The 23553-nt window shown below is 49.4% G+C and overlaps 1 protein-coding gene and 1 long non-coding RNA gene across 7 annotated transcripts in view; one reads left to right on the forward strand and one right to left on the reverse strand.

The window, feature by feature from the left end:
- Positions 1–22116, reverse strand: part of LOC308591358 — a 40399-nt gene extending 18283 nt beyond the window's left edge. For all 3 annotated transcript variants that reach the window (XR_014010136.1, XR_014010137.1, XR_014010138.1), the window contains exons 1-2: positions 21863–22116; positions 4404–4481 (exon numbers count right to left, since the gene is read on the reverse strand). This is a non-coding gene — a long non-coding RNA (uncharacterized lncRNA). The remainder of the gene's footprint in view (positions 1–4403; positions 4482–21862) is intronic.
- Positions 22117–22227: 111 nt separating this feature from the next.
- The window catches only part of CATSPER4 (cation channel sperm associated 4), a 35307-nt gene continuing 33981 nt past the window's right edge, over positions 22228–23553 (forward strand). For all 4 annotated transcript variants that reach the window (XM_081201974.1, XM_081201973.1, XM_081201976.1 and 1 more), the window contains exon 1: positions 22228–22324. In XM_081201974.1, coding sequence (XP_081058100.1) covers positions 22298–22324 — 27 coding nt within the window. In that variant the 5' untranslated portion in view covers positions 22228–22297. The remainder of the gene's footprint in view (positions 22325–23553) is intronic.

Genomic DNA, 23553 nt, shown 5'->3' on the forward strand with positions numbered 1-23553 from the left:
AATTTCGAATGCAGAGGAAGATTGGGAGCAGTGGCCAGTGCTCCCACACCACTTCAGATTGCAGAGCAGGATCAGAATGGCAGTGCAACCATTCTCAAAGGGCAAGCATTCTCTGCGACTCTGCAAGGCATGGACGCTAGCCCTGGTTGCCATCCCATCAGCTGCAAGCAACATTCCCATGCAAATCTGAATTGTGGGGCAAGAGTAGTCACAGGGAGTGCTGTGGAACACTCCCAACGACTCTTGAGAACTATATCAGAAGGCAGCCCTAAAACTCTTTTGTAGGGCAAGAGTGATAGGGATGCACAAGAGAAGGCCAGGAATGTTGGGCAACACTCCCTTAAACCCTTCAGATTCCCAAGGAAAGATCAACATTGGCAGGCAAGAACTTTTAGGGAGATTTGCACACCCATGTCTGAACCTCAGAACACTAAAGAACGTCCGATAAACACTCAGTAACGGACCCCTGCTCCCCTCCCAAAAACACAGCTTGGAAACCACCACACATCTAAGGAAGAAAGATAGTCAAAAGTCCGATTTTATTATTGCACAACTGGTAGCAGCCGTCTCTGCTTTCATATTCAGAGGCGGGAGTGGCTTCAGGTTCAAGGGCACCTGGGCAAAGCAAATATTTGTAAGCCTCTCTGGATTCACCTGGGAGAAGCAGTCACAGCATTGCAAACAAGCCACACTGGGTGGCTGCGCCTGGCAGCCATTTTAATTGCCCACAATGCCCTGGAACAATGCTATCCTAGAGCACTGTGGGAAATCTGACATGTCCGCTCCACCCAGCCCACCAGTGTTGTTCAGAAGGCTATGGTGAAGAGGGGTGTGTGTGTGTGTGAGAGAGAGAGAGAGAGAGCGAGAGAGAGAGAGAAATTAAAAGGGGTGGGCAGGGCTGGTATCAGCAGTGGTCCGCGCTACAGTGCTGGCAGCCCAAGGCTGCTGGGCACCAACCCAGCCCTGCTCTTCGGCAAACCTAACCCTGCTCTGATCCACTGCACTGCAAGGGCACCAGAAAGGGCAGGAACCTACTAGTTGGAGGGGGGGGGGCCCGCTCAGATCGATAGCCCTCAAGCTGATCCGGCTTGGCTTTTATTCGTTCAGCCAGTGAGACTCTTACTCTGAAGCCTCCCCCCACCTGTTTCCCTCCCCCTGCCTTTTTGTGCTGAAAGGGGGGGGGGGAATTAATGCAAAGTTGCTTTAAATTAGAAAAAAAAAAAAATCCTGACACAGAGAACAACTCTGGCCGGCTGCTGGCTGGTGGGTCTTGGCAGGCTTTGGAAACTGATGCAATCAGCCGTGATTAACAGTGGGGAGAGGCCTGGCTTGACAGCACTCCCCCACCTGCGTTTGCCATTGTGTTCCTGTTAGCTGCTCGCAGGTGTTTGTTGGCGCCAGGCTGTCTGAGCTCCCAGCCTCGGCTCCTTCCCCCGCCCCTCCCTGCCGGCTGATCTCTGCCTCTCCGCTTCCAAGTCCATTCAATGCGCCTCTCTCTCTCTCTCTCTCTCTCTCTCTCTCTCTCTCTCTCTCTCTCTCTCTCATTCACACGTCTGCAAACAAGGCCCCACATAGAAAAGGCCCAGCCGCTTGCTCTCGCGCTTAATAGCCCCATTCCAAAAAAGAAAAAAAGCACTATCCATTGCTCTCGAAACGCCCAAAATCCTGCACAAATTCCTGCCTTAATTTCTCTGCAAGTTCTCCCCCCCCCTCCCGCCTTCCTCGCGCGTGGTGGTACGGGGAATACTCAGAAGTCTTCTCTTTGGTCCTCCACCCCCCCCCCGCCCTTTCCCCCTGTTTATTGCTCGCTCTCGATCGGGCCAAAGGGGGCTTTTGACCGCGAAATAATTGAAAAAATTCCATTCCTCTCATCTCTCTCCCTACCCCTCTCCCCCCCCCCGCCCGTCTTTCCTTTCTCTTCCCACCCGACCTTTATAGAGAGGAAGAGAAACGTAGAGGCCGCTTCCAGTTTTCCTCGTGCACTGAGATCTGTTTAATCGCTCCTGGAAACCGGGTAGTTGGGGGCGGGGGGGGGAGAGAAATGTGCCGAGCCCTGCCCTTAAGTGATTTAAAATCATTTCCAAGAAAAGGGGGGGGGGCGGTATGTAAAACAGGGTTGCTAATAATATTGCTGTTGTTACTTTGGCAGGGCTCCTGTGCCTTTTAACAGCTGCTCAAGCTGAACTCCCCACAGGTAGCATTTCCCCCCAGGGTTGCATGTGCGGGGCAGGGAGCGAGGTTAGGGGTTCACTTGTTGAGCTTGTGCTGGGAGTTGGGGTGGCACCGGCCACCCTCTGTCAACACGAGTGTGCAGTAGCATTTGGGTGCAGAGGAACGTAAGCTGCGGCTCGGGCGTCTCATCCTTGCCCCCCTCCAGCTCAGCATTTTCCGCACTGAATAGCAGTGGCTTTGCAGGATTTTTAGACCTGGGACACTCCCAGTCCTATCCAGAGATGCCAGGGATGGAACCAGGGGCCCTTCTACCGACCTATAGCTTTTCCCCATGGAGGAGGCCTGCCTGTGAATCACCTGTGAACCTGTGGCCCTCTAGATGTCTTTGGACTCCAACTCCTATCAGCCCCAGCCAGTCTGGCCATAGCTCAAGTATGATGGGAGTTGGAGTCCAGCCACATCTGGAGACCCACAGGTCCCCCACGCTTGGTCTGTTCTGACCGGTAGCAGCTTTCCAGGCTGAGGTTGTTCCCAGTCTCTGCTCCCTGGCTGTTTTAATTTTCTATGCCAAGGATTGATCTTGGGACCTTCATGTTCTCTGCCACTTACCGTATTTTTCGCCCCATAAGACGCACCGGCCCATAAGACGCACCTAGATTTTGGGGGGGGAAATAAAGGGAAAAAATTTTATTTCCCCCCCAGGTGCGCTGCGCTACACCAGGAGCTTGGGGCGTGCTGAGCTCAGCGCGCCCCAAGCTTCTGCATGCGCGCAAGCAGTCCGCTGCCGCCCCAAGCCTCGCGCACCCGGCAGGAGGTCCCACCGGGTGCGCGAGGCTTGGGGCGGCAGCGGACTGCTTGCGCGCACCTAGAAGCTTGGGACGTGCTGAGCTCAGCGCGCCCCAAGCTTCTAGGTGCGCGCAAGCAGTCCGCTAGCCTTGGGAGAGCCGCGGGGCTCTCCCAGGGCTAGCGGATCGCTGCGCTACACCAGGAGCTTGGGGCGTGCTGAGCTCAGCGCGCCCCAAGCTTCTAGGTGCGCGCAAGCAGTCCGCTGCCGCCCCAAGCCTCGCGCACCCGGTGGGACCTCCTGCCGGGTGCGCGAGGCTTGCAGACACTCGCCCGAAGCAGGGGGAGACCTCCCGAGGGCTCCCTGTGCTTCGGGCGACAGGCTGCCGCCCCAAGCCTCGCGCACCCGGTGGGACCTCCTGCCGGGCGCGCGCGGCTTGCAGGCATTCGCCCCATAAGACGCACCCCGATTTCCCCTTCATTTTTGGAGGGGAAAAAGTGCGTCTTATGGGGCGAAAAATACGGTAGCTGTGGTTCTTGCTGCCCTTGAAAGCCCTGCTAAAGAGAGAAAACATGGGATATCAACCCATCAGGCAAGCTCTCCTCTTCCTCTTCCTCCAAAATGCTGTGGAGGAGAACCACCCAATCTACATAATGAACTGCTGTATATAATGGCAACATGCTGGTCCCTACTGCATCTGGGGTGAAGAATCTATGGATCTCCAGATGTTGCTGGACTCCAACTCCCATCATCCATGACTATTGACCACGCTGGCTGGGGCCAATGGGAGCTGCAGTCCAACCACATCTGGATGGCACCAGGGTCCCCACCCTAGCTGCAGCAGTTACCAGCATGCTGCCATTACATGCTGTAGCTAACTATACTTCAGACTTCTCTGTCGTTGCAGAAAGACCAACACAAAACAAGAGGAAATGGCGTTTGTGTGTGTGTTGTGTGTAAAAACACACTTAAGAACTTCGTAAAATTTCCCAAACCTAAAATAGACTGAAGGAGGCCTTCAGAACAGAAGAGTCGACTCTCAAACAAATCATTCACATCTTTTACTTACACTCACTACCAGCTTTTGGAATCAGGCATGGCCAGTGGAGAGGGGAGGATGGGAGTTGGATGTCCAAGAACCCCTGGAGAACACCGTATTGGTTTCCCCGATTTAGAACATCTTCTCCAGGATCACTGATTTGGCCTGCACCACAGCTTGAGCCTTCTGGTGTGGCTGGTGTGCACCATCCCAATCAGGTTAAGGCCAGATCTGGGGGTTGGGGTGGTTGAACAGCCTAAGAAAACTGCATGCATACATAGCACTGAAAGTGAAAGATGTCTAGAAGAGGCCCAGATCTTTTATAGGGCATTCACCACTTTTCTCCACTGCTACAATCTCATCCACCACTCCGCCTGCCTCCACCCCCGGCATTCCCTCCATTCTCACCGAACGGCAGAGTCTTAGATAACTCCTGCTGCTCTCCAGGCCTTTCCCCCCTTCTTCTTAAAGGTTGCCAGATGTTCACTGTCAATAGGAAATGGACATGATTTCAGAAACACCTACGAAACAGCCAGCTCTATCCTTATCTCAGTAGAGACCTGTAACAGACAGACACGCACATGCCTCCACAACGGACAGGCCTCGTAAAAGGGAGACACCCTGCCCCCACCTTCGATTCTTCCAGAGCATGGATGGGCAATTTGTTTGATGCTGGAAAAGCAACCATGACCACAAGGACTCCAAGCAATTTGGTGCCTGTATGATTGACATAGTTTGCACAAAGCTGGCGTGTTCAAGCCCAAAGCTGATGAACACATAGCATTTCCTCTGTGCACTTACTTGTGCCATTTTTAAACTAGCCTGCACATACCCACTCTCGCAAAAAGACCTGAATTTGTTCTTTGGAAAAATCATCAGCTCAGATCCTGATTTATACTTAAGACACAGTAACGGGAATCCTTCCTGGCAAATAAAAGATAGCTTTGGTTTTCGGAAACTGCAAGCCTGAATAGCTTTAGGAAACGGGTTTTGTTTACATTAGGAAACGTGATGAATCTCACCAGCTTCAATCTCCCAGCCAGCTGAGATAAGCAGGAGTTGCGGAATTGCTTAACCCTGAACCTCAAAGAACCTCCTGGGTCAAAACAAATGAGATCTGTAAGGTTAGGGTCTGCATGCCAGTGGTGGGTGGGGCCATGGCTACATCATCATCATCATCATCATTTGTTAAATTTACATTTGGCCCATGCAAAACCCAGAGGTTCCTGCACACACAGTAGACACAAATGCCTCTCCATCCAAAATCACCTCTCCAGGAAGCATTCTGGACACATCAACACCTTCCAAATAAAGCACATGTATACCACTTTTGAAGGGACGCGGGTGGCGCTGTGGGTAAAAGCCTCAGCGCCTAGGGCTTGCCGATCGAAAGGTCGGCGGTTCGAATCCCCGCGGCGGGGTGCGCTCCCGTCGTTCGGTCCCAGCGCCTGCCAACCTAGCAGTTCGAAAGCACCCCCAGGTGCAAGTAGATAAATAGGTACCGCTTACCAGCGGGAAGGTAAACGGCGTTCCGTGTGCTGCGCTGGCTCGCCAGATGCAGCTTTGTCACGCTGGCCACGTGACCCGGAAGTGTCTCCGGACAGCGCTGGCCCCCGGCCTATAGATGTGAGATGGGCGCACAAACCCCAGAGTCTGTCAAGACTGGCCCGTTCGGGCAGGGGTACCTTTACCTTTACCTTTATACCACTTTTACTCTTATGGCTTCCCCTTAAGAATACTGGTTACTGTAGTTTATCTCCCCATTGAGCTACAATTCCCAGTGCCCTTGACAAACTGCAGTTCCCATGGTTCTTTGAGGGAAGCTGTGTGGTTCAATGCACAGGGAGGGCGCGACCTATGACAATGAAAAGGTGCATACCAGCCAGGCAAAAAGCACTGAAGAAGGGAATATAACGGCCAGTGAGGATATGTGGTTGAGGAAGAGCCCCAATGGTCAGCGAGAAAGGCTGGGGGGCGGGTCATATACACCCTTAGCATATGTCATGAACTGGCAGGATGACAGGGAAGAGGAAGAGGATCCTGCCAAGAGGTGTAGCTGGGACTGGGAAAACACCTGGGCAAGCAGGGGATGGGGAAGGAAGTACTCACAGGGTGATGGAGGATGACAAGGGGATGGGGGTCAGTGCACAGGGACCAGAGAACAGGACCCATCACCAGAAACAGAGGAGCCCCTGTCTCCACAAACACACAAGGGGCGCTCTAGGAGGCTGAGGCAGGCAAGGGCCCACAACCCAGCACACTAGCTGGCTAGGTGGGGCTTACTAGCTCTGGGAAGAGGTGTGATTCCTCAGCTGCTGTAGGCTTGGAACAGGTGAAAGGCACCTGCCTCCTCAAGCCCAGATGCTGCAATCAGCATGCAAACTACCAAAGGGAAGCAGAGCTGAGGTGCTGTGTTTGCTCAACTGCCCATGTTGATGGACATTGTTTTGGATGCTCCTGGACCTCCATGGGACTGCACTTTCGGTTTGACTCTGGACTGTATCCTGACTGCTGGACTTCCGCCTTGGCTACTTGGATTGACCCTGGCCATTTCCTGACCTTTGGACTTTGGGTTTTGGACTTTGCTTGTGTGGGTTGATCCTTGCACTTTGAACTTTTGACTTGGCATGCTGACTTGCTGCCAGGTAGGCCAGGGGTTCAGAACAGCTTAGTGTGTGAGAGATCCCAGACATCTCCAGTGCTCTCTCTTCTAAAGGAAGCCTGCCCTGTAAAACTGGGGTCCAGGAACCTTTAGCCTTTGCAATGTGCTAGACTATATCTCTCTGCATCCCTGATTGCTGGTTTGCCTGCTGGGAGTTAGAATCCACAAACTAAACAACTCTGTATGTAGTTTATAATATATACAGTGCCAAAATAATAATGGCATGTGCAATTCAGTATCTCAAAGTAGTGCATGCCATTATTATTTTGGCATTATATATATTATTTGAGATTTAATGTAACAGAAGGTGTTGAAATCCTGTATATTATTGTTAATGGGTTTTTGTAAACTACATACAGAGTTTGTGATTTATCTCTCTGTATTCCTTGGGTGTGGTATGGGAGTTAAAGTCCGGCACCTTCTGCAGTGCTACAGGTTCCCCATCCCTGCTGAAAAGACGGGCTTGCAGTTCCTCTTGGGGGCACGCAAGACCCAGTTATTTATTTATTCTAAAGTTTTATATCTTGACCTTTTCCAAAGCTTTCCAGGACTGTTTACCAAAAAAAAAAAGCACCCCAAAAAAGCAAGTCACACAGGCAAAACATTATAAATAGCAGCATGCAAAACCAATGCAAAATTGTTGGGGTTTTGCATACGGGAATTCATTGATGTGTGATGGTATCTTAACAGCTTTGGCAATCCAGCTGTAAAGTCTTTGAGCTGATCTCCAAGCTGAAGTTTGACACGCAGAGGAGTGTGATGGGCATGTTAGGCTTGCCATACGCCAGGAAAATGTCCTGGTTTTCGGGCGTAAAAATGGCGTCAGGGGGGAATTTTGCTGAATTGGTAAAATGTCAGGGGAAATCTGGATGCAGGGCAATGCGAAGGAAAAAGCAGCGAAAACAGCTCCAAAATCTTAAAATCATTATTGTTGGGGGAAGTTTCCCCCCAAAAAAAGCTCGACAATTTAGGTGGGTTCCTGGTGTCAGGAATGATGCTTTTTGAAACATGGCAACCCTAGGGCACGTTGCCTGATTTGTAGCTTGCTCATCACTGCCTGTGCAAGATCTACTCCTGGCTGAGAAATCTCACCACCCCATAGGCAAAGCACAACCCCTGAAATGCAACGTACGGATGCAACGTCCGTCTTTTGCCAAGCTGAAACATCACCATAATATGACATTAATAACATTTATTATTTTTATTTCATTTATGTCCCACCTTTTCCTCAAAGGAGCTCAAGGTAGAGCACGTGGTTCTCGCCATCCTCATTTAATCCCCACCACAACCCTGTGAGGGAGGCTAGGCTGAGAGGCAGCGAATGGCCCAAGGTCAGCCCAGTGTGGGTTTGAACCCTGGCCTGCTGGGTCCTCGTCTGACACTCTAGCCACTACACCACACTGGCTCTCAAATTCAGCCGTCGGAGAGTGGGGGTGGTGAAGGAATTTTAAAATGTGTGTCTTGCAACTTGATGTTCAAACCATGAAATGCAAATTTAATGTCAAACTTGTATCTCTGTGTCATCTTGAATGGCGGCACCCACATTCCGTGGCTAACCCTAGATTTGGTGATGGATTTCACTCTCGCCTGAGACAAAGAGGCTCATTCAGGAGATGAAAAGGAAGAAGTGCTTTCTGCCTCTGATGCAGAAGAGTTGTTATGGTCACAAGAAAAGCCCTGCTGCATCAGACCAGAGGCCCATCTTAGTCTGGCATCCTGCTGACCACAGCAGCCAACCACAAACAGGACATGAGTGCAGCAGCTGATTGTGTTTCCCAGGAACTAGTATTTATAGGAACATAGAATCATAGAATTGTAGAGTTGGATGGGACCCCAAGGGTAATCTAGTCCCATCCCCTGCAATGCAGTAATCCCAACTAAGAGCATCCATGGCAAATGGCCACCCAACCTCTGCTTTAAAAAACCCAAGAAAGGAGAGTCCACAACCTCTCTTACTGCGAGATTATTCTTCCTGGTGTTTGGTGGGAATCTCCTTGGTTTGGGGGGTGTTGTTGTTGTTGTTAATTAAATTTGTATACCTTCTATAAAGGGACGCGGGTGGCGCTGTGGGTAAAACCTCAGTGCCTAGGACTTGCCGATCACATGGTCGGCAGTTTGAATCCCCGCGGCGGGGTGAGCTCCCGTTGTTTGGTCCCAGCTCCTGCCCACCTAGCAGTTCGAAAGCACCCCCAAGTGCAAGTAGATAAATAGGTACCGCTTTATAGTGGGAAGGTAAACGGCGTTTCCGTGTGCTGCGCTGGTGCCGGCTCGCCAGAGCAGCTTCGTCACGCTGGCCACGTGACCCAGAAGTGTCTCCGGACAGCGCTGGCCCCCGGCCTCTTAAGTGAGATGGGCGCACAACCCTAGAGTTGGACACGACTAGCCCGTACGGGCAGGGGTACCTTTACCTTTTACCTTCTATAACCATAGATCTCAGGGCAGTTCACAACATAAAATTGAGATATTAAATACATAGTAAAAACAAAAGCAAAGACAACCCAATAACCCCCAACTTCCACAACACATTTTTAAATGGGCATCAGAAGTCATTCACACAAAGGCCTGGTTAAAGAGGAATATTTTTGCCTGGTGCCTAACGGTGTATAATGAAGGTGCCAGGCAAACCTCCCTAGGAGAGCGCTACATAAACAGGGAGCCACTGCAGAAAAGGCCCGTTCTCATGTTGCCACCCTCCAGACAAAGGAGGAAACAAGCTTGCTCCATCTTCCATCTGACAGCCCTTGAGATATTTGAAGATGGCTATCATATCTCATCACAGTCTGCTCTTTCCCAGGCTAAACATACCCAGCTCACTCAACTATTCTTCAGAAGGCTTGGTTTCCAGACCCTTGATCATCTTGGTTGCCCTCCTCTGCACACGTTCCAGCTTGTCAACATCCTTCTTAAATTGTGGTTCCCGGAATTGGACACAATATTCTAGGTGTGGTCTGATCAAGGCAGACTAGAGCGGGACTATTACTTCCCTTTATCTGGACACTCTACTTCTGTTGATGCAATCTAGAATAGCATTAGCTTTTTTTGCTGCTGCATCACACTGTTGGCTCATGTTAAGACTGTGGTCTACTAAGACCCCAAGATCCTATTCAGATGTACTACTGGCAATCCAGTACTGGTAGAGTGAGAGATTATTTATCTCCTTAGAATCATAGAATTGGAAGATTGGAAGGGGCCCAAGGGTGATTTAGTCCAACCCCATGCAACACAGGGATCACAGCTAGCACAGTGTGTTCAGATTAATGTAACATTCTGTCTTTATATTTCTCTCTCCAAACTTCTTCTTTCTAAAATGTCACTTTTTGATTTATTTGACCTATATTATTGAAATGTAAAGTGTGACGTTTATAAAATAAAAAAAGAAAGGAAATTGAAATATGTCTTAACACTGACTCTAACCATTGACCAGCTGGCTAAGTGCTGCCTACACTGTCTACACTGGCTGCCAGCAGCTGTCCTGGGGTGTCAGACAAGGAGTCTTTTTCAGACCTACCAAGAGATGGCAGGGATTGAACCTGTGTTCTTTGGCATGCAAAACAGGTGCTTGCCTGCCCCATGCTGCCTCTTATTCTGAATGGAATGGGAAGATGATGACTAAGAGCCATTGATAGTCTTGTCCTCCTTGAATTTGGCTTAAAAGTCATTAGGCATCACAACAGAAAACTGGAGGGCCTTTTGTAAACAAATTATACTGTTTCCTCCAGTACTTTGTTCGCCATGCCTCTTTGTCTCCCACAATTGCCCTGCTGGATTTTCACAAAACAGCTTCCCCCACCCTTATAAATGCTCAAAATGGTTGTCTGTGCACCATGCATTCAAAGCATGTTTAATGCACCCCACACAAAGAACATTGGGAACTATAATTCTCACAGAACAATGATTCCCAACACCCAGTGCGAGCTGTAAATGCATGGTGCGACACAGCCAATGTGCAGCCAACAATTTGTGAGCGTGACTTTCTCAGGTGCAGGTGGCCTTTTGAGTTGGGATTTGAAACCTCTACATTCCAAACTTAACTTGGTGGTGTTTCTTCATTCAGGACAATGGCCATGTTTTGGCTGGGCGGAGTCGTGGTGCTGCTTACTTACCACCCTCTCCTATGTGGATCCATTGGCTTTCACCTGGGCTTAGATTTGCTGACCCACTCCAAGCAGCCCTATAAGCAGGGAGGTCGTCAGCTATTTAAAAAAGGGGGGGGGCGCACAGGTCCAAATTTGCATCAAGTGACACACATTGGCATAAATTGTGCATATGCTAGTTTCAGCAGGGACGCGTAACCTCAGGCCTTGGGAGCCAAATGTGGCCCTCCAGACCTTTCTATTTGACCCTTGCAACTTTCCCTAGACTAGAGTTCAGCAACCTTTTTCAGCCATGGGCCGGTCCACCGTCCCTCAGACCATGTGGTGGGCCGGACTATATTTTTTTTTGGGGGGGGGAAATGAATGAATTCCTATGCCCCACAAATAACCCAGAGATGCATTTTAAATAAAAGGACACATTCTACTCATGTAAAAAGACCAGGCAGGCCCCACAAATAACACAGAGATGAAGATTAAATAAAAGGACATATTCTACTCATGTAAAAACACGCTGATTCCCGGACCGTCCATGGGCCGGATTTAGAAGGCGATTGGGCCGCATCCGGCCCCTGGGCCTTAGTTTGCCTAGCCCTGCCCTAGACCCCATCCCTCAACTGGCGCAGCCTCACACCCTGAGTGTTATGCTTGGCTGGAATGTGTCCTTGGACTCTGATAATGCCTCTTGCTTGTCTTGTTGTTGGCGCCCATCTATCTCGAGAGAGTGCGCCTTCAGAGACGAAGTCAACCTGCATAGTAACCTCTCTGGGGGTGCAAGCCTGGGCAGTGTGTGTGGAGGTCCTGGGCTGCCCAGATGGCAAGACCCCTCCCCTCTCAGCCTCCCTGATGTGGCCCAAAGGAAAGCAGAGCAATACATTTGGCACCAGCTTGGCTGCAGGAGTTGCCAGGAGGAGGCGTACAAAGTGCCATCCAACCGCCTTAGGGACTCCGCTCCAGATTTGTGTAGGGTTAACTCCTTAGCCTTTTCTTCTCCCAAATATGTCTTGCTTGCCTGGATGGAAGATAAAGAAGGGAGTTTGTGAGTGTATGAAGAAGCTAGCATACTGTACAAAGGTGGTGTTGTTTAGTCGTTTAGTCGTGTCCGACTCTTCATGACCCCATGGACCAGAGCATGCCAGGCACTCCTGTCTTCCACTGCCTCCCGCAGTTTGGTCAAACTCATGCTGGTAGCTTCGAGAACACTGTCCAACCATCTCGTCCTCTGTTGTCCCCTTCTCCTTGTGCCCTCCATCTTTCCCAACATCAGGGTCTTTACCAGGGAGTCTTCTTTTCTCGTGAGGTGGCCAAAGTATTGGAACCTCAGCTTCAGGATCTGTCCTTCTAGTGAGCACTCAGGGCTGATTTCTTTCAGAATGGATCGGTTTGATCTTCTTGCAGTCCATGGGACTCTCAAGAGTCTCCTCTAGCACCATAATTTGTACGCGGGTGGCGTTGTGGGTTAAACCACAGAGCCTAGGACTTGCCGATCAAAAGGTCGGCGGTTCGAATCCCAGCAACGGGGTGAGGTCCCGTTGATCGGTCCCTGCTCCTGCCAGCCTAGCAGTTCAAAAGCACTTCAAAGTGCAAGTAGATAAATAGGTACCGCTGTGGCGGGAAGGTAAATGGCGTTTCCGTGCGCTGCTCTGGTTCGCCAGAAGTGGCTTAGTCATGCTGGCCACATGACCCAGAAGCTGTACACCGGCTCCCTCAGCCAATAAAGCGAGATGAGCGCTGCAACCCCAGAGTCGGTCACGACTGGACCTAATGGTCACGGGTCCCTTTACCTTAACATGTATAATAATTGTTCCACCCACCTTTGTCTCTGGCCCCGCCCAGCACTGACATGTGGTTCTCAGAAAGATGAACAGAAGGGAATGTGGCAGATAAAAGTTCCCCACCTTTGGGATAGGAGATCTGGGGGCCTGGCAAGAAAGACCACCTGGTTGGTGTTTGGGCCCCTTGGACTACCCCGTAGTAACACCCCAGCCTACAAGCTTTTTTCTGCTTGGGGGCAAAATATGATTCATGCTGCCGACTGATTCATTTCCAGGCCCTTCCTGGCTATTTTCCCACCTCTCAATCCCATCTGGTTTCCAGCGCTTCTTCCTAATGCTGACATCCACCCCACTCTCTGTCCCAGCAAGAGTTCCTCAGGTCGAGGAGAAATGCTTGGGGGATGAGTCGGAGAAGGCGATAAAACTGTTCAGACAAACCTTTTCTCTTTCTTTCCATTTTTGGCATTGATGCTCACCAGAAGAAAAAGGACCTGCTTCTTCTCAATGGTTCAGCCAGACTAGAATATAGGGTGTTTTTTTTATTACAAAAATTTAGGAGGCTGTGCTTATTCCCTTTCTAATATGGTCAGCCAAGCAGGAATTTCATTTCAAAATGGGTCATAGCTCCATAGTGGAGGGAATGTCCAAGATGCTAGATCAGGTAGTGCAGGGGTGGGGAACTTGTGGCCCGCAGAAGCTGCTGGACTCCAGCTCCCGCAAGCCCCAGATGGCATGGCCAATAGTCAGGGATGACGGAAGACGTAGGCTTTGTACCCAGTATCGTTGATGCACTCTCACTGCCAATGTCAGAAGCAAAGTACACATGACATCGCCCACAATCCTTATATACATCTTATAGTTTCACCCCATGTCACACGTCCAGCTTCCCAAATAACTAGTGTGCACAGTTGCTCCTTCTGATGCCCTTGTCTCCAATGAGAAATTGCATACACCATGCATCAGGCAACATTGCTGCAATTCCTTGGAAGGGCTTTTTTTTTTTGTACTTTCCTGATTCCAGAAGCTATCAAACTCCTGCAGAACCACTTTCCCATTGACAGGGCTTTCTAGCCAGTTCTGTACAAGTTCGCTTACCATCCTCTCATCTAGGCTGGTTCTCTATTTTGATGAATCAGCGGTGAAATGGAAACAGGAGGCCCATTTCCCAAAGCTGTGGACTTCATGAGAGTCAACCAAGTTTGGGCCCCTTGGAGCTTTTTGGTGGGCCAGAGCGTAACTCTTTGTCACCATCTAGTGGGCGAAGCAAACAGTTGTCTCCAGGCCAGGGCAGCATCTCATGTGAGGAGGCGGCATTAGAAAGCAGTCCCAGCGCATCTTCAAACAGGACGTCAGCTTGCCACAGACCCAGTTCCTCCCTAAATGGCCTCTATCCAGTATATCTGAAGGAGCGTCTCCACCCCCATCGTTCTGCCCAGACACTGAGGTCCAGCGCTGAGGGCCTTCTGGCAGTTCCCTCACTGCGAGAAGCCAAGTTACAGGGAACCAGGCAGAGGGCCTTCTCGGTAGTGGCACCCATCCTGTGGAACACCCTCCCACCAGATGTCAAAGAGAAAAACAATTACCTGACATTTAGAAGACATCTGAAGGCAGCCCTGTTCAGGGAAGCTTTTATTGTTTGATGCATTACTGTATTTTAATATTTTGTTGGAAGCTGCCCAGAGTGGCTGGGGAAGCCCAGCCAGATGGGCGGGGTATTATCTATCTATCTATCTATCTATCTATCTATCTATCTATCTATCTATCATTATATCCCACCTTTCCTCCAAGGAGCTCAAGGTGACATGAACAGTTCTTTCCCACCCCAATTTTATCCTGACAACAGCCCTGCAAGGTAGGTTGGGTAGATTAGTTGAGAGGCGGTGACTGACCAAAAGTCACCCATTGGAAGACCAGGGTTCAAATCCATACTCAACAGCAGGACACAATGTGTGCCGGGATGAGTGTGACCTAACCACCTGTGGGGTTGGCCCGGCCTATAATACTTTTTCAAGGGTCTCAGTCTACCACAAGCTTAACATGAGTCAACAGTGTGATGCAGCAGCAAAAGATGCTAATGCTATTCTAGGCTGCACCAACAGGAGTATAGGGTCCAACCAAGGGAAGTAATAGCACCACTTTATTCTTCCTTGGCCAGACCACACCTGGAATACTGTGTTCGATTTTGAGCACCACAATTTAGGAAGAATATTGACAAGCTGGAATGTGTGCAGAGAGGGGTGACCAAGATGATCAAGAGTCTGGAAACCAAGCCTTAGGAGAAAACAAGCTTGCTCCATCTTCCATGTGAAAGCCCTTGAGATATTTAAAGATGGCTATCCTATCTCCTTGCCAACAAAGGTCCGTATAGTAAAAGCTATGGTTTTCCCAGTAGTGATGTATGGAGGTGAGAGCTGGACCATAAAGAAGGCTGATCGCCGAAGAATTGATGCTTTTGAATTATGGTGCTGGAGGAGACTCTTGAGAGTCCCATGGACTGCAAGAAGATCAAACCTATCCATTCTGAAGGAAATCAGCCCCGAGTGCTCACTGGAAGGACAGATCCTGAAGCTGAGGCTCCAATACTTTGGCCACCTCATGAGAAGAGAAGACACCCTGGAAAAGACCCTGATGTTGGGAAAGATTGAGGGCACAAGGAGAAGGGGACGACAGAGGACGAGATGGTTGGACAGTGTTCTCGAAGCTACCAGCATGAGTTTGACCAAACTGCGGGAGGCAGTGGAAGACAGGAGTGCCTGGCGTGCTCTGGTCCATGGGGTCACGAAAAGTCGGACACGACTAAACGACTAAACAACAACAACATCCTATCTCCTTTCAGTCTGCTCTTTTCCCAGGCTAGTTTTCTCCTGCTCTGGAGAGTAGGACCCATACCAAATGGATTCAGGTTACTACAACAGGAGATTCCGACTAACTTTCTGAAAGAGCTGTTCGACAGTGGAACAGATTCCCTCGGGGTTGTGGATGTTATATTCTTATTTCGTGGAAGTTTTAAAGCAGAGGTTGGATGGTCATCTGTCATGGATACTTTAGGTGAGATTCCTGCATTGCAGGGGGTTGGACTAGGTTGCCATTGGGATCTCTTCCAACTCTACAGTCCTATGATTTTATGATACTCCTGTTATGATTATTACTATTAGTTTATTAATTGCCTTCTACACAATAGTCTCAAGGCGATGCTCAATAAAACCAAGAAAAAACACTTGAAACCACACAAAAACCACAGATACCTTTAAAAGAAAACAAAAACAGTACAAAACCGACACTCATGGCATAGACCCATTTATCCAGCTGGAACTGCCTGTCGGAACAAGAATGTCTTCAATTGTTTCCGGAAAGTGCAAAGAGTGGGAGCTTGCTGTATGTCAAGAGGAATGCTATTCCACAGAACAAGGGCAGCCTGGAAGTCCCTGTTTGACAAGCTTCTGAGATCTTTGGAACTTGCAGGATATGTTCCTGCAGACCATAGTGATCTACTGACTATTTAAGGGGTAAAGCGGTTTATTAAGTAATGGGCCAGCCACCACTGTGACCCCACACAAAATGCCTCTGCTAAAGGACTCTGTACATAACATCCTTCTTGGGTCATTGCTGGGAGAAACAATGGCTTGGGGCAGCCATTTTGCCACCGCCCATGTCCCTGGAAGGTCCTGACTTTTGTTATAACCATGAAAGCATATTATGTTTCAACGTTCCATTGCAGTTTATCAGTAACGGGTTGGGGGGAAAGCAAGTAACACCAGCGGCGTAGCGTGGGTTGTCAGCACCCGGGCCAAGGCAAGTAATTTGCGCCCCCTAACCTGGGGCAAGGCAAGTAATTTGTGCCCCCTAACCCCTAACCTGCCGCCGCTGCCAGCTTCTTCTTGCTGCTGCCTGGTCTGGTCTGGTGTGGTTCTCTCCCGCGCTCAGCGCTGCACTGGGCGGCCGCTGCACTGTCCCTCCCCCAGATAGTCCCTCGCTCTCTCTCCGCACCACACGCCTGGCACCCACCCCCTCCACAGTGGGCGGCGACCCAGCGGCTCGGATCGGATTCGCACAGCCAGCACTGCAGTGAGAGAGAGTGAGTGAGCCAGGTAGGGGCAGAGAGCTGCGAGTGCGAGCGCCCCCCCAGATGTTGCGCCCGGTGCGACCGGCCCCCCCTGCACCCCCCACGCTACGCCACTGAGTAACACATCTGCCTCGAACGATCAATGACTCAAAAGCTGTGTCTGTTTTTGGAATCCGTAGAATATTCCAACAATCCCCTCTTACATCAGCATGCTTAAGACTTTGCCATTTACCTGTGCCTCTTTTTAAAAACTGGCATTTTTAATTCCTGCCTTCTTGTTTGTCAGTTGGTGTCCTGCTGTAACTTTAAAACAACAACAACAACAACAACAACAACAACAACAACAACAACAACAACAACACATTTTTATTTATACCCTGCCCTCCCTGGCCAGGGCTGGGCTCAGAGCGGCTAACACCAAATGTGAATTACAATAAAACGTAATAGAAAACAACAAACAAACAAACAAACAAACAGTTAATTAAAATATGGCTTAAAATACAGCTTAACTGTGCGATTCTCGGCATCTGCTTCAGACTGACTTGGGGCATTTGCTTGCACCATTCTGCTATTTTATAACGGGAGCAGCTAATAAATCGTTTCAAGGAAATGAATAAAAATAGATGCCATGGACTTTTAACATGCCCCTTGAGAAGAACTGGGCCCCAAATGGCATTCGCCGCATGCAAAATGTGGAATAAACTGTTTGCATTCCACTTTGCCATCAAGAAGACTCCTGAGAAGTGGCTCTTCTGTTGGGTGGAGGGCTCTGGTTTGCTTTTTGCTGTTTTAGGGAATGGGGGGGAGGGGGTGTGTTCAAAGGCGCTGTTGAAGCCCCATGAACTGGAAGATGCAGTCAGACCGTAAACTTGGGTGGTGCAGCTCTCTGCAGCTGGGACACCACCCAGGCTTATAATTATCTCTAATTCCTCCCCTGCTGCTGCCACTGTGTTAACGATGCCCGCAGCTGCATGCTGAAGGGGCAATTAATTGCCTAGCCCACGTAACCGTGGTTACGGGAGGGATATACAGCCGGTGGGTAAAGATGGAAATCGGTTGATCTGAAGCAGCAACAGAAAAGACCGACTGACTCCAGGACGGAGCTGGCAAGAGCTGTTTATTACCAACGGGAATCCTTGCGCAGGGTTCTCAGCCTCCCTTTGAGGGAAATCGAGGTGGCAATCAGGTGAGGCTGCATCGTGTCCAGCAGGTGTGGACGGGCTCCGAGCATCTGGGATCCACGTTCCTTTTTCCTGGGACCCTGAAATCCACCAATGGCAAAATAGTGGCTTGGGGCAGAGCCATGTGCAAGCTGGTGGCTCAGGGGGTGGGGTCAATTCCCTACTGCAGTGTGCCTTACAAACCATGGAGCTGGGATGCTTTGCAGATACAAGATGCTTAAAACATTGCCTCGCTCCCTGCATACCCTAACAGTTCCTATGTTCTGCAGGAGAGGGCCTTCACAGATTCCATCAGGAGGCCCATTGCAAAGTGCTGAAACCAGGCCTTCGGTGTGCTACAATGGCAGATCTTGGTGCCTCAAATTTCAGCAGTGCCTGCCCTGTGTGATGCCAAAATCCGGTGTCCCCAGCCTCTTGCCTTCCATTGGAGAGCCCATCAGACAAATGTTTCTCCTCCAATGCACCATCTAAAACTTTCTCCCAGTTGGTATCTGTCTTTAGTCTGAATCAATTTTATGTATGCGCTGTTGTTGTTTTAAACCACAATTCTCTTTTTTAAAAAAAAGAAAGAAAAAGTTTTCCATATGCAGTTGTTTTACGTGTGCTATTGCACATTGCTTCGGGATGCCTCACGGGAAGTGATTCATAAATGAAATCATCTCCATCTATTACAGATCAGGAATTCCAATCGCCTCTTTTTGCCCTGGGGGAGGGAGGGGGCTATTTGTAAACAACTGGAAGTCAGAACTCCTGGCAGAAAATCCCCCTGCCATGTACCAGAAGAGGACAATGATCTGTCTCCTGTACAGCGTGTTGTGCCATTCTCTTTTTTATATATATAATGTGCTTCTTTCACATATGCTGCAGGTGTGGTGGTCAACACTCAGCAAGTTGATGTGTGCAGACCCAGCAATCAACACATAGGCAGATAGGGGACATCTTGGTCTAAGGGAGAATTTCTTCAGAAAAAAGAGCTGATCCCAAATCAGAGGGCTAAGAGGGGCTGCTGGAAGCCCCCTAGCCCCCTGTGACACCTTACAACTGTTAATCTAACAGCGCAGCAAGCAAGGTGCCTAGGTATTGTTGCAAGGTGCCTAGGTATTGTTGCCAGGGCAGAGTCTACTATCCAAGCCAGGATTTGATTTCCTTGCATTATTTCAGCCTTAGTACAACACCCCTTAGGGGATGCTGTGGGTTAAACCACAGAGCCTAGGACTTGCCGATGAAAAGGTCGGCAGTTTGAGTCCCCATGACGGGGTGAGCTCCTGTTGCTGGGCCCCAGCTCCTGCCAACCTAGCAGTTTGAAAGCACGTTAAAGTGCAAGTAGATAAATAGGTACCGCTCCGGCGGGAAGGTAAACGGCGTTTCTGTGCGCTGCTCTGGTTCGCCAGAAGCAGCTTAGTCATGCTAGCCACATGACCCGGAAGCTGTACGCCGGCTCCCTCGGCCAATAAAGTGAGATGAGCGCCGCAACCCCAGAGTCGGCCACGACTGGACCTAATGGTCAGGGGTCCCTTTACCTTTACCTTACAACACCCCTTGGCTTAGGTGGGTATAAGAGAAGAGGAAAATTGGGGAGCAGTGTGCAGTGGTGTGTAAGGAAGTCTAACAAAGTTCTGATTTCCCAGCTGGGATAGCTCAGTCAGTACAGCATGAGACTCTTAATCTCAGGGTTGTGGTTTTGAGCCCCACGTTGGGCAAAATATGACCCTGGTGGTCCCTTCCAACTCTACAATTCTATGCCTCTATGATTCCCCCCACTGCTTGGATGCTGGTCAGTAAGGCTGGTTAGAAGTGTGGCCTGGCGAGAGGGGGTGTGGCTGAGGAGGGGTGTGGCTTAGGGAGATCGAGAGGTCAGGAGGCCAAATTTGGTCCCTGGGGCTGAAGGTCCCCAAACCTTCTTTAAATTAATATGCTGCTATGCCCCCTTTCTGGGCAGCATTAGAGCAATTGTACTCCAAAGCTGTTTCTGCAGAAAAGCTTTAGATTCAGCACTAAATTAGAGGCAGTTTTTGTTGTTTTGTTTATTTAACAAATGTATATCTCAAGTTTAAAAAAGAAAGAAAAAAATGAATTATTCATATTTTGCAAAGCGCATACAGTGGTACCTCGGATTAAGTACTTAATTCGTTCTTAACCTGAAACTGTTCTTAACCCGAAGCACCACTTTAACTAATGGGGCTTCCTGCTGCTGCCGCGCCGCCGGAGCCCGATTTCTGTTCTCATCCTGAAGCAAAGTTCTTAACCCAAGGTACTATTTCTGGGTTAGCAAAGTCTGTAACCTGAAGCGTATGCAACCCGAGGTACCACTGTAATTCCTTAGGATCTGTTGTTTTGACTGTTGTTATGCCTTCCAGCCATACTGCCACAGGCTGTGGGTCATAATAATAATAATAATAATAATTTATTATTTGTACCCCGCCCATCTGGCTGGGTTTCCCCAGCCACTCTGGGCGGCTTCCATAGAAACCAAAAATACAGTAAAATATCACAGATTAAAAACTTCCCTGAACAGGGCTGCCTTAAGATGTCTTCTAAATGTCAGGTAGTTATTTATCGCTTTGACATCTGATGAGACTCTTAATCTCAGGGTCCTGGGTTTAAGCCCCACATTGTGCAAATGATTCCAAATCATGGTCCCTTCCAACTTTACAATCCTATCATTCTGTCATGTGCATGCTGACAGTCATATGATGCACTCCGCAACTGAGTTGTTTCTGGTTAAAGAAATGTGAGCGAGGGAGAGTGGTGGCTGGTGCCCATTGGAGCTAGTGGGGTGGAACATAGAGGGGCTAAGAGAAGGTGGAGCCAGGGCCAAAGATAGGCGGAGCCAGCTAATAGGTGGAGCCTGCTGAGAGCAAGGAAGAGGAAGCCGATTGGCAGTGGTACCTCCCTGGGGAGGCAGGTGGGGGCTGGCTGAGGGCAGATTGAGTTTCGTGGGGCAGTGCCCCTCTTGCCCAAATCGACCTGCCTCCACTGCTAGCACCTGACTGCCGGCAAAGCTAGCTGAGCCTATGGCAGCATTGACAAAACCACCAGGGCCTGGTTGAAGAGGAATGTTTTCTCCCTGTTTTGCACTCGTCACTTTTTTGTTGTGAACTGAGATCCACAGATGAAGGGCAGTATACAAGTTTAATAAATAATAAAATTAAAAATATCCATACATGCACTCCCCCAGCCAATTACTGTACCTGTTTCTTCCATCCTTCCTAGTCTTTTCTATTCACTACTTTCTTTTTATCTCATTCCTTTCTATTTACAGCTTCTTCGCTTCTTCATCACCACCACCGTCGTCAGGAGCAGCAACAAATCTTTGTCTCTTTTCCAGATTGCCTTTAATCCCTCCTCTGGCTTTTCCCCCTCGGAGCAGGGAGACTTTGCTCTCCTCCTTGTCCACAAACTCCTCTGTCTCCTGGCTACCTTTACTCAGCATAAAAGGGGCTGTTGGTGCTGGCATTAGTCCAGCCCAAAAGCTGTGGCACAGCCCCAGAGTGTCAGGCAGGCAAGGGAGGAGGCCCTGGGCAGGCTGTGTCACTGCGAGGCCCTTGTCCCCTGAAAGTGGGAAGGGTGAGGTCAATGAAGTATTTAATTCACTCTTCATGGGATCAGACGGATTTGCCTAACAAGGCTCAGACAGCCCTGGAAAAGCGGCTTCCATATTATTTCTTGGTCTCTTGCCTCCCCTTTGTGGTCAAAAGGTGCAAGTGCAGAGCTGTCAAATCGGGGAGAAAGCATGCATAATGACGAGATGTTAGGCTCCAGATGTGCTATTTTAAAGCACACCTGAAGCATCATCATTCCCTCAAAGAATTCTGGGCAAGGGAAGTTTACCTGTTCACCGAGTTACAACTCCCAGGAACCCTTAACAGAGCTGGTCCACCTCCTTCACCTTGGCGTTGCCTTTGTGGAAATCATTGGGGAAGAGGATGGGGTCAAAACTAGAATTAGTTGCCTCTGCCTGTCATTGGCCTCCTCCCTTTCCATCCGCCCTGCCAGCCCCGTAGTGGTGGCTGCTCTGTTTGCGTAAATGGGGCTCTACCCCACTAACCTCAGTTGGCCTTCTGCCAGCACCCACCTGCCTGACTTCCTACTTACCTCCAGTCCAGGGGGGTGGGGCTGGTTGCAATCTTCCTCCTCCTAAGTCTCAGCATTGCTCCTTGTGGACTTCAGCAGGGAGAAAGGGGACAGAGACAAAACTAGAATGAACTAGTTCTGCCCGCTATTGGCTGGGGCTCCACCTGCCGTTAGCTCTGGCGCCCCCTACAGTTGGGCTCCCTGTCTTCTGCCCTATCAGTCTCAATGGGCACCAGCCACTGTTGATGTTCCTCCCACCTGCCATTTTCTCTCTTATCCCCCGCTCTCTCCTTCCCCTCCCCCTATAGTTTCCTGTTTATTCCACGTAGCAGGAGAGAATGGAGGCTTCTGTGATGTCATGCTTACAGCCAGGATTTCATGATATTAGAATGCTGAGGTCACAATGCAAGAGGGAGGAATGGTTTCGTAGGTGGTGGACTTGACGCTGCAGGCACAATGGTTGAACGTCGTAAGAGCTCTCTGGTGAGATCCTGGGGGTTGATTTCTCACAACTTCAGGAAGCCGGAGGGGTTTGCCCTCCTTCTCTTTGTGGAGCAGCAGAAACCTTTCTGCCCGCTGACCTTTCTTCTCCCCAGAGAAGCAGTGGCAAATTTTGACTGCAGGACCTCATCTCGAAAGCTGCTATTGCTGCAAGGATTGCATGTCTCCTTAGGTTCGAAGCTAGGCTAAAGTTGAAATTAAAAGTTTTCCTCATTTTTGTGGCATGACTGCAATCCTATGCTTAGTTATCAGGGAGAAAACAGGCCAAGCTTTCTGTTAGGAATGCTAAAAAAAACCCTCAAAACCCTGTTGCAAGGAGGTGTCACCACTTACACTGCTAGCATGAAGCAGGAACCCCATCAAATAAAAGGAAATCAGTATCCGGCTTCTACTGGATTGCTTGCTTATTCTGTGACTTTGAGTACTTTCAGACTGCAGTAAATTTGCAGGTGGGATTCAATGGCATACCAGCACATTCGGGTTCCACAGTTAAGGTGAATTTGCAGGTCTTGTGCAACCAATTCACTTCCCTAAAAATAAAATAAAACCCAGATCTTTTTGCAGTAAGGAAAGTGGCAGGGAAATGCAATGGGAAAATGCTCAATAAAGAGGTGATCTGGAAGTGACCTTTCTCTGTGCTAATCTGTCACAAGCCATAGCAAAACTTGAAGGCCTCATTAGCACCTTCTTCATTTGCTAGATAAAGGAGGGCCTGGCAGTTGGCCTGGAGATCCTGTGGATGATGCCTTCACTCTTGCTCTGAAAACCAGTCCTGGAACTGCAGTTCCAACACATTTCCCCTCCATTATACCAGTTCTCCCATCCAGCACAATACACATTTGATATAGCTGAAATCCTTGTATCTCACTCACCTTCCAGTCCTTCCATCTTTCTTATGCTCCCCATGAGGCCAAATGATTTTTGTGGGGCTGGAGCAATTTGGAGAGAGGGATGTGAAGTTCAAGCATATCCTCCAATGGATGGAAATAGGGGCACATCCTTGTAACATCCCAGTTCTCATCTTACCAAGGATCATTTCCTCAACCCCCAGCATATTTGTTGTTGTTGTTTAGTCGTTTAGTCATGTCCGACTCTTCGTGACCCCATGGACCAGAGGACGCCAGCATGTTACACATCACAAAAAACCAGGTCCTGCCTGTTGTATGCTGCATATATTGACCCTACACTTGCCTGTTCTCCACTGACATAAA

Source organism: Podarcis bocagei (assembly GCF_964188305.1).
Source record: "Podarcis bocagei genome assembly, chromosome: 7".
NCBI lineage: Eukaryota > Metazoa > Chordata > Lepidosauria > Squamata > Lacertidae > Podarcis > Podarcis bocagei.